Source organism: Clytia hemisphaerica, unplaced genomic scaffold, assembly GCF_902728285.1.
Source record: "Clytia hemisphaerica strain Z4C2 unplaced genomic scaffold, Clytia hemisphaerica genome assembly, whole genome shotgun sequence".
Classification (NCBI taxonomy): Eukaryota; Metazoa; Cnidaria; class Hydrozoa; order Leptothecata; family Clytiidae; genus Clytia; species Clytia hemisphaerica.
Window position 1 is genome coordinate 482,978 of NW_027104060.1, and position 13,532 is coordinate 496,509.

General features: G+C 35.6%; 1 protein-coding gene across 1 annotated transcript; it reads right to left on the reverse strand.

Annotated features, from left to right (window-relative positions):
- Positions 1-269: 269 nt before the first annotated feature.
- On the reverse strand, positions 270-4,399 carry LOC136812387 (probable serine/threonine-protein kinase cdc7). Its single transcript, XM_067068878.1, has 4 exons — positions 4,219-4,399; positions 3,518-3,993; positions 2,228-2,347; positions 270-784 (listed from the first exon to the last, which is right to left on the reverse strand). The coding sequence occupies exons 1-4, from the start codon at positions 4,289-4,291 to the stop codon at positions 569-571; spliced, it is 885 nt and encodes a 294-aa protein (XP_066924979.1). The 5' UTR covers positions 4,292-4,399; the 3' UTR covers positions 270-568.
- Positions 4,400-13,532: the final 9,133 nt, after the last annotated feature.

Here is a 13,532-nt window from a genome sequence, read left to right on the forward strand (position 1 = left end):
CGAGACCTCGTTAAACAAGGGAGTTAGAGTTCTTTCTTTCAATCTCGTCTTTTTATCTTTGAAATTTTTAACTTTTTAAATTTTAGTCAAAAGTTGGAATTTTGTGGTACGGACACGAGAAAGAATGAGCAGATTACCTTGGTGTGAAAAGTCCATTTCACGCTTTAGAACTTTAAAATTATTCACGCTCCAGGGTGTGAAATGTGCTTTTCACGCCCGCATGACTTACTCAATTTTTCCAGAAGGAGATGGAATGGGTACTAAATAACTAGTCTTTAGGTAATTATTCTATTGTTTATCAAAAATTTATCAAATTATTTACAACGGGTTAACCATCAAATATATACATAGTAAGTATCTTCATACAAAGATTTCAGTTGGACGTTCCCCAGCTGGCTCACAACTGCTCACAACGTTGTTTCAACGTTCATCTAACGTTATATGGACGTTGTGAGCTTTAAATGAACGTTAAAACAACGTTGTGTGTCAGCTGTGGAGAGGCATAAGACTACAAAGGAGCGAAATTCAAGGTTCAGGGATATCCAAGACTAACCAAATGTTACAGTATCTAAGAAGCTTTGTCATTAGGAGTTACGATGTTATCTTTTAATTCTAACTTTGATTGAGAAGTACCTCTTGAAGGGATAGCGTTCTCGGCTTTCGGCCTCTCGTCGCCACGGTTAGGGTCACAGTCCTTCTTGATTTGTTCATACCACGTGTAGTAGCAGGTGTAATTCTGGTAAGGGTTTTGTGGTGTAATGCAGTTCTTCAAAAGTACTTCAGCCTGGAAGGAAAATAGAGGCATTAGAGGAGTTATGAAATACACGCTTTTTATAAGAACATTAAAAAATTCTTCGGATGCTCTTAATTTTTTGAGTTTTAAACCAAAAAAATTCACCATTTTTGTGAATATTTTATTCCATTTTCATAAGAAATTAGATGTTTTAGAATCCGGAAAACCTTAAAATGTTATTAACTTGTTCTTGGTAGTTTGGCCATCGAACCTTCGAAGCCTTAGTTCTTATATAGTTTTTTCTTATAAAAAAAACGTGTAGGAATTGTCCGAAAGCAAAAGAAGTGTTTGGGGAGCCTCTATTCAGATTGCTTCTTTTCACTCCTGACATTATGAGTTCAGTATGTTTGTACACCTCTCTTCGGCCCCTGAGTCGTGGGCCCTGTTGTTAAACCACTCTATTACTCATTGGACAAAACGTCGTAGTGATTATCCTATGTAAAAAATACATGGAATTTCGTTCTTGTTGGGAAGCAAATCTAAAAACTGGCTTCTTCCATTTACCGATACTCCGCCATCCACCAACCGTCACCCTCGACATTTAGTTTCTATGTATTTTATCCCAGCTAGCGAAAAATCACCGTGTCAATGAAAAAATACGAAACATTGGTCAGCAATACCAGCGTTCCTTGGCGGGTACTCTCGGGTACCTAATAAACGTTCCCCCAACAATTAATTTTTCGAAAATTTTCCACCCAGGACATGTATTTCAACCCTCCCCCTACCCTGAGTATCAGAGGTTAAGTTTTCAAAGAAAATAGTGACCTCTGAAGACAAATAATAGAAATTTTATCGCGCATGTGTCAATCTAATCACTGTAGAAAAAATCAAAGATGAAGAGCAAATATTACCATATTAATGTCTAGCAGACTGTATCAGTATGCAGTTTACTATTTACGAATTCCCCAGAAACCTCCAAGTGTAGTTGAAATGAGTTTATTTCGAAAGAAATCTTTTACATGATCCCCAAATGTATAACAGTAATTACTAAACTTTTAATTATGGAAATGTAACTTTAATTAAATCGAAATAATAGACAGACTTTATGTTATGATTCTCTACCACTGACTCTTTTTACAAAGCATTGATGACTTTTTGTAAGTTGTGTTTTCAACGACGGGAATAAAAATATCGACTATGACGCTCATCCAAGATCTTGGATGGTCGTCATGGTTACTTTTGTCTTCGCTGATTGCGCGATGAATAGAATCTCGATTCGTCGGCACAGCGTAAATATATGATTTTGAGCTGTGCTTTTCACGGTATCCTCCCCCCGCTTTTTAATTTTTGGGAAAATATTTTTGAAAGTTCCCTCTTTTGCTCTAATTCTGCTGTATTAGCCTCCTTTTCAAAAATATTCCACTCAGGACATTCTTATTCTAAGCTTATCAAATTTTTCCACCAAATTTTTCGAGGCTTTGAGTGTTTTCTTACCTTTTTGTAGTTACATTTCCTGTTCGTCAGACATTTATGAAGACCTTCGTAAATCTCAACAAGTTTATCGGCTGTTTTCCCGTTGGTTGTGTTCATCTTGCTTCCGAAATCGTTGAAACACTAAAAAAATAGAAAACTCTGGTATCTGAATAAACTTTTTCAAGCTTTTATTAAAGATTTTATTTTTACATAAGTGTTCCTGTTTCATATCAGGCACATATTTTATATCAGGACAGTGTCTTCCTATTGTTATATTATGCTGATATAAGCAAAAAATGTTTTTCTTTTCCCTTTTCTGACCAATCTTGCTCCACATCCATGTTAATCCAATGTGAAAAACCTTGTATATTGAAATTGATGAGTAAGCAATCGATATCACTCTTATTTAAGAACAAAACCTTTAAAAGACTAAAATTAAATGCAGCTAACTCTCGCTTATTCGAAGTCTAGCGGGAAATATAATTTGTTCGAACTACATAGAGATTTGAACTATAGAAAGATTTGAACTATAGAAGGAATTTTAGGAGTCTTTCTTCTTGACGGGGACTGAAAAAAGTTCGAATAATAAAAAGATTCGAATAATAGAAGTTCGAACAAGTGAGTCAACTGTAACCGTTTAAACTCCTAGTTTGTAATAGTAAGTTGTGTTAAAATTGTTCACCTACAGTTGACCCTCTCTAATTCGATCTTCAAGGGACCAGGGATTTCTTTCGAATTAAAGAAAGATTCGAATTACAAAGAGTAATTGAAACGACTTTCCAGCTGAGGGGACCGATATTTTAGTTCGAATTGTAGAAATATTCGAATAATAGAGGTTCGAATTAGAGAGAGTTGACTGTATACTATATCATCGGGGTACTCATTTTCAAATTTTGTCATGTAATAACTATTTTTCGGGACCTTTTTCAAAACAAAAACTGTCGCCCTTGAAAGACACCTCTAAGCACTCCCCTGATCTTGCTTTGAATCACATACCCTTTAGGGTCATCAAGCTTTCTTTAAAACCTTCATCCAAGGATTGAACTTGAACTATACACCCCTGTCTCAAAGCCCCGGTAGAACTTTTCCCAAGGTGGGATAGAGATTCTATGTGCTCCCAGCTCAAAAAATTCAGTGGGATAGTTTTCCCCATTGAATTTTTTACCGGGATGAAATCAAAGTCAATTTCTCAGTTGGGCAAGGGTCCCAACGGAGACGAAATCTTGGCAAAATTTTCCAGTGGGGCTTGGATCCCACCGGGTCTGTGATACAGGGGTGTTAAGTATCTGGTGCTAAAATACTTTCTTTTACCTTTAACTCTTCATCTTTCTCAGTTAGCATGTGGAGTTTCTTTGTCGAATCTGACGAAACGTTCTTGAAAGTTTTCCCAAAGTTGGTTGCTAAAGAATTCTGTTGGTTCAGAATAGGTGTTGCAGCAACAGAGGGATTGCTGCTCAAGGGTTGTTGTTGTTGTTGCTGTAACTGATTCAACATGTTGCTTGAAGTGGTGCCATTATTGTTGTATTCTTGTAGGTTCTGTTGATTTTGTTGTTGAGCGACTGTAGGAGTTTGTTGCGTTTGTACTACTTGTTGTTGTGTTTGTTGCACAGGTACAACTTCTTGTTGAAAACCGATTCTCTCCAATGATGTGGATCCACCGTCAGCTGAATTCTCATCATCATCAGCTGTTGAGGACACTTCTTCCCCTTCATCATTGGCAATCGCTTGGTTGTCTTCTGTTTCTGTCAGCTGTTCGTGTTGTTTGGTAGTTTTCGTCTTGTGGTGATCTAAAATGGTGAAGTCCAAAATCAACAAGAATCTAAAAATTTGTCAATCTCCAAATAATCTAAACTCAACAAAAAATGTTCGGGAAAAAATTCTGTCAGTGTTTTCTTTCAGAAAAGATTCTAGTCAATATCAAAAAGCTTGAGAAGCTTGCAAACTACAGGAATTGTCGAACGGTTTTCTTGGCAAAGCTGGCAAAAAACAAAACCTTCAACAGAAATACTTACTTTTTCTGGGAGCTGAAGCAACCAATCTAAGGGAAGTCGCCAGGAACACAACCAATACAATCTTCAAATGCATTTTTTTGATAAATTTGTGATTCTTTTAAAACACCAAATAAGTTTTATTTGGATAACAACCAAAACCCATAATACTAATTACCAAGTTTTCAAAACGTTAATTTAGTTAGAGCGTCTTTCAATAATTAGTTTAATTTTTATGAATCAACCAAGCGTGGTAAACATTTTATACAGAAAATGTGAAGATTTATTCTTCTTCCGTTTTTGATTTTTTCTCTTTTGTTTTTGATTCTTTTGTTGTGTTACAATTGGCCTTAATATTTGAGAAAAAAGGGAAATTCCTACGAAATCTTACCAACCACAAACGATTTGGAAGCGCTCTAAATTAGGTCGGAAGGGTAGAATTTTTACTCTGCGTTTAATGCTAGACTTAAGACTTAGGAGGAACTTAGAATCTCAGGATCCAAAAGTTCAAGAATGGTGGCTCACAATATAGCCTGGAAGTCTATAAACTCCTCCCGAATTGAAATACTCGAATAAATTTATCAATTAACCCAAAAGTGACTTTCTCGCCCGAACTCTAAAAACGAGGAATTACTGTGAGATCGGGTAACTTGCATCAGTGGAGGCTAACATGCATAGCCCTCAAAAGAATGACCTGGCTGGTCATTAAAATACAAAATTAAATCAAAACAAAAATGGTAGAGTAGAGCTGCAAGCGGAGCTGCGTATAGTTCATTTGTTTCGAAATTTTGCTGCTTAGATTGGTCAGTCATTTGAGGGTTATGCATGTTAGCCTCCACTGATGCAAGTTACTCGATTTCACGGTAATTCCTCATTTTTTTTCACGGTAACCAAAATTCTCAATATATTTTGACCCTTTTCGTTCCCTTTTCGCGTCGTATCTTTCTTTTGTGATTCCTTTTATCTTTGTCTATTGCTGTTTTATCCCGGGGGGGGCACTCGATCTGAAAACGACCATACGTTCGGCCCAAAATTTGGCTTCTAAAATCGGACCCTTACAGTGCAGTGAATTTCCATGATAAATCATACCCTTACAGTGCACTTTCCAAAATTTCTCGCCCGTAAGGGTGAAAATATTTGCCATTTTCCAAGAAAATGTGGAATTTTTCCTCCAAAATTCACCAATTTTGTGCCAATTTTACCAAAAAATTGGCCTTTTATCACAATTTCCTACCCTTACAGTTCAGTTCAGTGCAGTTTTGCAATTTCCTACCCTTACAGTGCACTAGCTGAGCTATGAAAAACCTACCCTTAAGGGCCGAACGTCTGGTAGGTCATTTACCTTGAGTGCCCCCCCCCCCCCCGGGTGTTTTATATATTATTCTGATCATCTTCATTTTGTCATCATCATTTTCTATCTGTCTTCTTCTCTCTTTTGTCCCATTATTTTTTGTTCCTTGTCTTCTCCTTTTGTTCTTAGTCGTCTTCTTTTGATTTCTTGCCTTTTCTTTTGTTCTTATGCAGTCATATTTTTTTTCTAAACTAATTTTGGCGGGAAGCAAAAATACTTTAAACAATTTAGATTTGGACTTTAGATTTGGAATTTAGCGCGATAGTAAGTTTTGTAATTTTGTTGGGAACTTAATTTTGGCGATGAGCGTTTTAGGCGAAAAGGAGTTTCGCGAAAATTCTCCAAAATTACATATTTCTTTCAGATGACCAAATTTTTATCACTTGCCTCCTGTTTCGAACGGCGAAAAAAGACCTCGTACAGTCTCAATTTCTTTTAGTTTCTTTTCAAGATTATTTGAGGAAAGTAAAATTATTATGAACGAGTTATTTTTTCTAAAATTAACTCAAAATGAACGACAAACAAACCTATGGAAATTTATTTTTGGTAAAATATTCTATTTGATTCCTAAGGAAAAAGATATTTTTGTGATATTGTACTATAAATGGGTTAAAAACGGCATTTAATTAACACAGGGAAACTAAAAGATAGAGAATACAAGCATTTCTCCTGCTGGTAGGCCTTTGGTTAAAAATAGGAAATTTGACTGTCCCTTTTTGTATAAAATATTGACAAACAGAACGATTTTGATTGAAAATAAAAATGGGTGGAGTTACTGAGTGACCGAAAGTTTCCTTTCCCCACAGAGAGAAAAACACGGGAAAAGAATTTATTGTTTACGGACTACTGTTTGACGTTTTTTGGTCATCTGTCCCATCGAGAATGACCAAATAAGGAGATACGCGTGCATGTCTACGTTTCTCGCAATAGAAACAATTTCCGATGTCTAGAAAAAAATTCGGTGAAAAACCGACCAATCATTTATAAAGTTGTATATAAGTAAAATGTAGGCTTTTGAAAATTGTCAAAATTGAATACGTCTTCGAAAGGCAAGTGATTGTAATTTTTAAATAGAATAGAGTGTGTATTGTTTAAACTTACGGTGTAGTTGACAGGTGGTTGATGTTGTTGCTAGTCTTCGTCTATTGAGTTTTGAGCTCTCCGATCATCATATCTGTGTAACGCTCGCCCTTTCAACAATCATGTGAGCTATAAAGCGAAATGCCAATCGTAGGGTTTCAAAAAAGATGTCTTAAAAGAAAGATTCAAGGGGTTATAAAACCATAGACGGTGGAGAACTTCTTCCTAACCTTAACCTGCATTTTGAAGTTAACACTCTCCGTCAAGAGATTTGAATTTCCTTCCTGCTCCGCCTCTGACAGAAATCCTTGAAACCCGTCGTATACCCTTATTGTTAAAGGGTTAAAGGGACAGCCCTTTTACTTCCTCTTTAAAGAAAGTTTGTTTTGAATTCTATGACATTGTATTAATCCGAGGTAATGACTTTGATCCGTGTGGATTATGTTGGTTTCCTGTTTACATACCATACTTTACATTTGTTTTTCCTCTCAAGAGGAGTGAGTAGTCCTGAGGCATAAAAATTAAACTCCCACGGTACTGTAAAGGATTATGTGAATTAACGCCTTACTAACGCGAATAACGCCACACTTTGTAATACGAAATGCTGACGTTTTTTGTAATAACACCTGGCGCACTTTGTAATAAAGGTGATAAAGGAAAATATAATCCTACGCGTTTGTTTTTTATACTTCTTACATTTATATTGACATCTTACAGTTGATATATACAGTTATACAGTTGATACTAGCTGCTATTTACACCAAATCTCTAGTCAAATCTCCATAAAATTTGACTAATTTGAGGACAACTTTTTCATTCACCGATGGTGTCGGTGAATTGATGATTTTCAATATCAAACATACCAATGGGGTGGCACAATAAGGATTTTAGAATTTTAGCTGTCCGTGTTGACGGCGATCCAAAAAGAATGCGTCGGTATTTTATTGTGGCGACCTCGCACTCTCTCGACTGTAATTTTTAAGATATGATAAAAAATCAAGCTTGTTTTTTTGCTCAAATCAGCACCTTATTTTCAAGGTGTATTATATAGGCCGGTCTCCACTTGCGCGCGCTTCAATCGCACTTTTTCGAGCAAAGCTTCCACGCTATTGGTCAAAAGAAAAATGAAGCAACTTCATTGGCGCGATCTGACGTAACGGTTGGAAAAGTTGTAATGTGTTCAACTTTCTTTTCAAGCGCTCGCTACATTTTTATGACGTAATCTTTTTTCCAAGCAAAAAGGATTGAAGCCAAAAGATGCGATCGCAGCGCGCGCAAGTGGAGACCAGCCTTATAACTTCGAAATTTGAAGACACACCCTTTGCACTATATTTTCTCACGAGTTCGTTAAACCTCCAAGGATATTGCATACATTGCCAAATGCTTGACGCAAGCAAGATTGTTTTATATAGCTGTCCGACCTTATATCAAAATGGAAATAGAAATTCTCTTTGACATAGTTGGCTGCAGGAGCTAAACCAAAAGGTTTGGAGATCTAAAAATACAAAAATTTAAGGGTAATTTAATGACCCTATTCATAAATCGTTGGAGTGCTATTATAAGATAACTGAAGTTTGTTTATATAACATTCCGGAACCAAAAGGTTCATTAAAAGAAGGATTTTAAAAACAAACTCTCAAACCCCTACTGGTTTAATTAAGCTTCAAGAATAAACAAGCTCCGCGTTTTTCTCAAGCATTTGAAGTAAAAAGGTGATGTCATCGTAAGTTATTTCATTCAGATAATCTTGGAGCTAAATCCATCATGATGAGATGAAAACCCGATTTCTCGATATTGAAATCTGATTAGACGGTAAGAAAATTGATCACACCTTCGTGTTGAACCATAGCACATTAATGACACCTTTAGTAGAGGAAATCTTACAAGAAAAAATGATGATTTATGCTCACTTTGTCTTTAAAACTCCATATCAGTCCTGATAGCTACCACATCCACCCCCTAAATTGGTAAATTATCTTCACAAAATCGTATCAAAAATACATAGTAACCACAGAGCAATGTAAGCTCCCGAAGGGGCTGGGGTGGAAACTCTTGAAAGGGAAATGAAGCCACTTATTTTCCATCTAAAACGCGTGACCTGCATAGTTTTCACCAAAAATTTGATTAAATCTATGGCCGAGTTTCGAAAAGCATAGAAACACAGAAAGCACTAGGTTCAATCCGTATCTTAAGACTTCAATTTTTTTCTCGAGAGCTAAAAGAAAAGCCTTTTATCTCAAACATAAATTCAGATTATGAACACAAGCTCTAAGTTAAGCATGTTTACTTAAGATTAGTATAAATTACATCTTTTTATCCAGGGTAGGAGGGGCACCTTTATATCTTGTAAACCGGTATCATAAAAGGGGCGGGGCTTCTAAAGTGGATCAATCTTTCTACCAATGCTGGAAATCAAAATATTGGTAAACGTCAGTTGGCTGGTTTGTATGGTAAGAAACTTCTGGTTAAGGTTTAGTTGGAGTTGGCTAATAATAATATACTCTTTCGTTCTCAGAAGGTATTATGTATGTGAAGCAATTCATATAATTTCTATCCAACTATCACAAGTTCAGGCTCGAGTTCAGAGATTTGGGTGGCAGAGCAGCATATGCATTTCGTCCTTATTAGAAATTGTCAGCACTGCATAATGCACCCTGGCTAGGCAGATCGAATTGCCTAGCATCTCCCTATAAATAGAGTCTTTAAAAAGATCCTACAATTCAAGTTTTGGATCTTAGAATATTTGTTTTTAGGCCATTGTCGAGTGAATAAGTTAGTTTATCAATACAATAAACTCTCTCTCTAATTTGAACTAAAAATATTGGTCCCCTCATCCGAAAAGTAGTTTAAACTAATAATGCGAATATTTCTCTAATTCGAAGAGAATTTTTGGTCCCTTGAATGTCGAATTAGATTGTAAGGATACATCTGGCTGTTAGTCTCGCGAATGAAATTGAATTTTTCAAAAAAAAAACCCTTCATGTATTGATAGTTTTTTCATCGGTTAGTTTTCATGTTGAGCAGTCAGTAATATTATCAATCAAAAAACATTTTGTTTTGCTAAGGGAAAAACGTCATCAAAAAAAGTCTAGAAGGGATCGGTAAATTATTGATAAGATATTCCCCATTTTAGATTTATAGGACATCTTTTTACTGTTTATTAGAAAATTTATCCAATATACCAATGGTATTACTTTTCTTATAACATACCGTATACTGTACCAGGTAAAGCAGAATTTTTTGTTTATTTTTACTCCCCTCTAAATCTCCTCATGATCAGAAGAACAGGCTCGGATACAGAGGGAGGCTATAACCAATGGAGGAGAGTGCACTTTATTATCGTATTACTTTATATGGAAACTAATTACTCTCCATGAATAAGATAGCCTACCTCCTGTATCCGACCCTGAAGAAGGCTCCAAAACAAAGTTTATGGTACCCGTTTCGTTTAAAGTCGAAGTTAATTGAAAATTAGGCTTTATAAACAATCCGCAAACTTATTTATAAGTCGGAAAGAAAACGTTGGAAGAAAGGAAAGCCAAGCTGCAAACAGGCTTGTCCAGAGTTTTTAAAGTGAATCCAATAAAATGTTTACCCTGTTTGTTTTTTTTAGAATGACTTCTAATGAACTGGTTATTTTGGCAAATTCCTCGAGACAAACAACCCAACGGGCACACAACATTGTTTCAACATTTGTCTAACGTTCGCAACGTCCATATAACGTTAAATAAACGTTGAAACAACCTTGTGTGCCAGCTGGGAAAAAATTTTGTAAATGACGTTCCAAATTTCGTTCCTCTAGCGTTCTTTCAAACGCTGCTTGTTTCTAGTTTTGTCTTGTATTTTAAAGGAACCACGACAAGAACTTTCTGGCTAATTTTTCTCATTAATACTCATTTTCTTCATCAGCTGATCATATTTTCTTATAAAAAAAGCATGGGGAAGAGTCTCTTGACGCCGTCAAAGGGGGCGAAAAATCGGAAACAAGGCGTTCCCTTTAAGGATCGTTTCTTCCTTCGTGTTATTTTATATAAAATATAATAATCTAATTTTTAAATTCGTCACAATTTATTATTTAGGACAAAAAAGTTTACCAATATGTTTGAGAAGAATGACATTTTTGTGGTTAGTTTAAGGTTTTGGTGCTGATTGCTCGTGTGGTGATACGGATTCGGTCATGCTGAGTTATGACAAGAAAAATTTTTTCGAATTTTTCTTCACTAAATGGTTGACAATTTTTTTCTTCATTTCATGGAGTATATATGAAGAAGTGTGGTTGATAAGGGGTCAAAGTTGTTGTGAGTGAAATTATGAGAAACTGTTCCCAGATGTAAAAATGAAGGAAGAAAGTTCTTCAAAATGCTTTTGGAAGTCATTAAGCCATCAAGAAGATTTTGGGATCCTTCAGAGTGGGAGTTAATTTTTGTAACCCTTAGACAGATTTATTTAAGTTATAACTTATCGACCGCACATGCCTGGTACTTATCGCTGTCTACTTAGAAAAATTGACCCAGTATATTTAGAGCAAGTCCTTTTCTACTAATTTTGCTACTATGAAAATATTGAGAGGTTTTTTATTGAAACACTTAAAAACAAGCCACACCCAACTTTTTCCTTTCTGCTTCAATAAAGACCCAACAGAGTTTTAATTTGATTCACAGGTAGCGCAATAAGAAACACTAAGCGATGTTTCTACGCAGCTACATTATGACGTAAACCAATTACAGCCTCTTTAACTCGAGCCTCTATAACTCGAATAACTCCTTAACTTGGACATAGCAACCCAAACATTCTCAATTCTCGAAATTTTCTTATCTCGAACAAATTTGTTTTTCCGTGCGTGTTCGAGTTATGGAGACACCACTGTATGGTTATGTGAAGAGCAAGTCTAGTTTGTTAAACTGGATAGGATTCTTCCATTCTCCTTCTAGTTCATTCTCTGTAGCAGAACTATTGAGTTTGAAGCCCCGAATAAGCTAGAAAGGAACCTTTCTCAAACAAAAGAAAGTGAAGCCTTAAATTTGCCCCACATTTAGAAATTTTGTTTGAAAAACAGGTGCGTCACGTGTTTTAGGGGAAATAAGTGATTTCATTTCCCGTCCATGAGATTCGGATCTAGTCCCTTTCGTGGCTTTCAAATCAATGAGCAGATCTGCCAATGTCTACGGAAATTTCCAAATTCATTGATGTATGAAAGATAAACGTAAGATTCTCTAGTGTAGATACTGTACATAAATACAAACATGACCAGAGCAGACAGAATATAGACCCTCTAAAAAATTGTTACTGTGCTATCTACGTGGGATATCGACTCTATTCATGAACGTTGGTAGCCAAATATTGCTCAGTAGGAAACCAAATAAATTAGACTTCAATTAGGGAAAGAATTGATAAAGGAAATTACAAAAGGTTAATTCATTCAATTCAATTCTTTGTCAGTGTCAGTGTCAACTTGAATCTTCGCATTAAGAAAAGTTTTCATATTCATGTGTTATGTGGCATTGGTATTAAGTATTAAGTTTGGATAGGAGGAAATGGACCGCTATTCCTTTTTTGGATTTAAGACTATGAAATTTTTACCAGTGAAACTCAAGGGCAGTAGCCGAGTAACTTTTCTGTACTCAGTGCAATTCTAAAATCGTTCGACAAAAAAATAGCAGCGAACTTTTCGAATGAAATCAAGAAAGTCATTTTCAATAACTTTCAAGTAACTTTATATGCTATTCATTGGCTTTTGATATTTAGTATAATATTGAGCAAATTGGAGCAACCAAAAATGACGCTTAAACTCCAGAAGAGAGAAAGACATTCATTTAATTCATGCTTATAAAAGTCGAGTAAATTGCGTAATTTCCGTCTTGACGGGAAAAACGGTTAAAAAGTTTTCGTAACAAAAACAAACAAAAAATTTGGTTTAAACTTTTGCTTTAAAAATAACACAAAGCCGGGGAACGCTTGATAAGAATCGTTAATTCTTTCATATGACTGAACTAGTTTTCAGTTTTCAGTCTGATTTGTACTATTAGTAAATCGTAAAATAGTTTTGATACACAGGGAGTTAAGGATGTTGGAGTATTTCATAAAACAGACACGAGACAGTGTTTGACCAGTAAATTTCCTGACATACATAGTGGAAAAGTTCATCCGAGATTATAGAAGAATATTTAATCAAAAGAACCATAGGATTATCCTGAAATGTTTTTGTTGACAGTCTTTCAGTGGGTTATATGGCCGTATGGACGGCTGTCTGTCTGAATATTTCTGTGTAAACTGCGAATATTGTTTCTGGAATATCAATAAATAGAAAACTAACTTACAATTGTTACACGGTGTTTCATGATTGCGCCAGCATGAAAACCGTGTAACAATTGTAAGTTAGTTCTTTGTTTCTTAATATTTTAGCTCGAAATTTTTCGAATTTTCTTGAGCACTTTGTTATTCTATTTATTGTTTCTGGAATAGATATAATGCAAGAAAAGTAATTTCTTGCTTTAGAGAGGTGAGAAAAACGTTCAGTTTGGAAGTGCGGATTTAAATCATGAAAGCTCTTGCCCCCAAAACGTCTCTGGTTTAGCTCAGACAAATTCAATTTGTTTCCACTCTTGCATTTAGATCAAAGTAAAACAGATCAAAAAATTAAACTTACATAGCCGCAATCTTGAAATGACATCAATACAATGCTATTACCGAATACTCCACTTGGTTATGATTTCTCTTCTACTTTTGATACCAAATCATGTTTTCGCAATCTCCACGCATCTAAATTCAAAGGTAAGACTCATGTGATTAATGTTATTGTCTGCTGTCGTTTGAGTATACACCCTATTGACCGTAGCTGCCAATTGCCGCGCGAACATTTTCTGTCCGTTTTACCACCCTAAAAGTCTGTTCAGTCTTTTTTCGCACC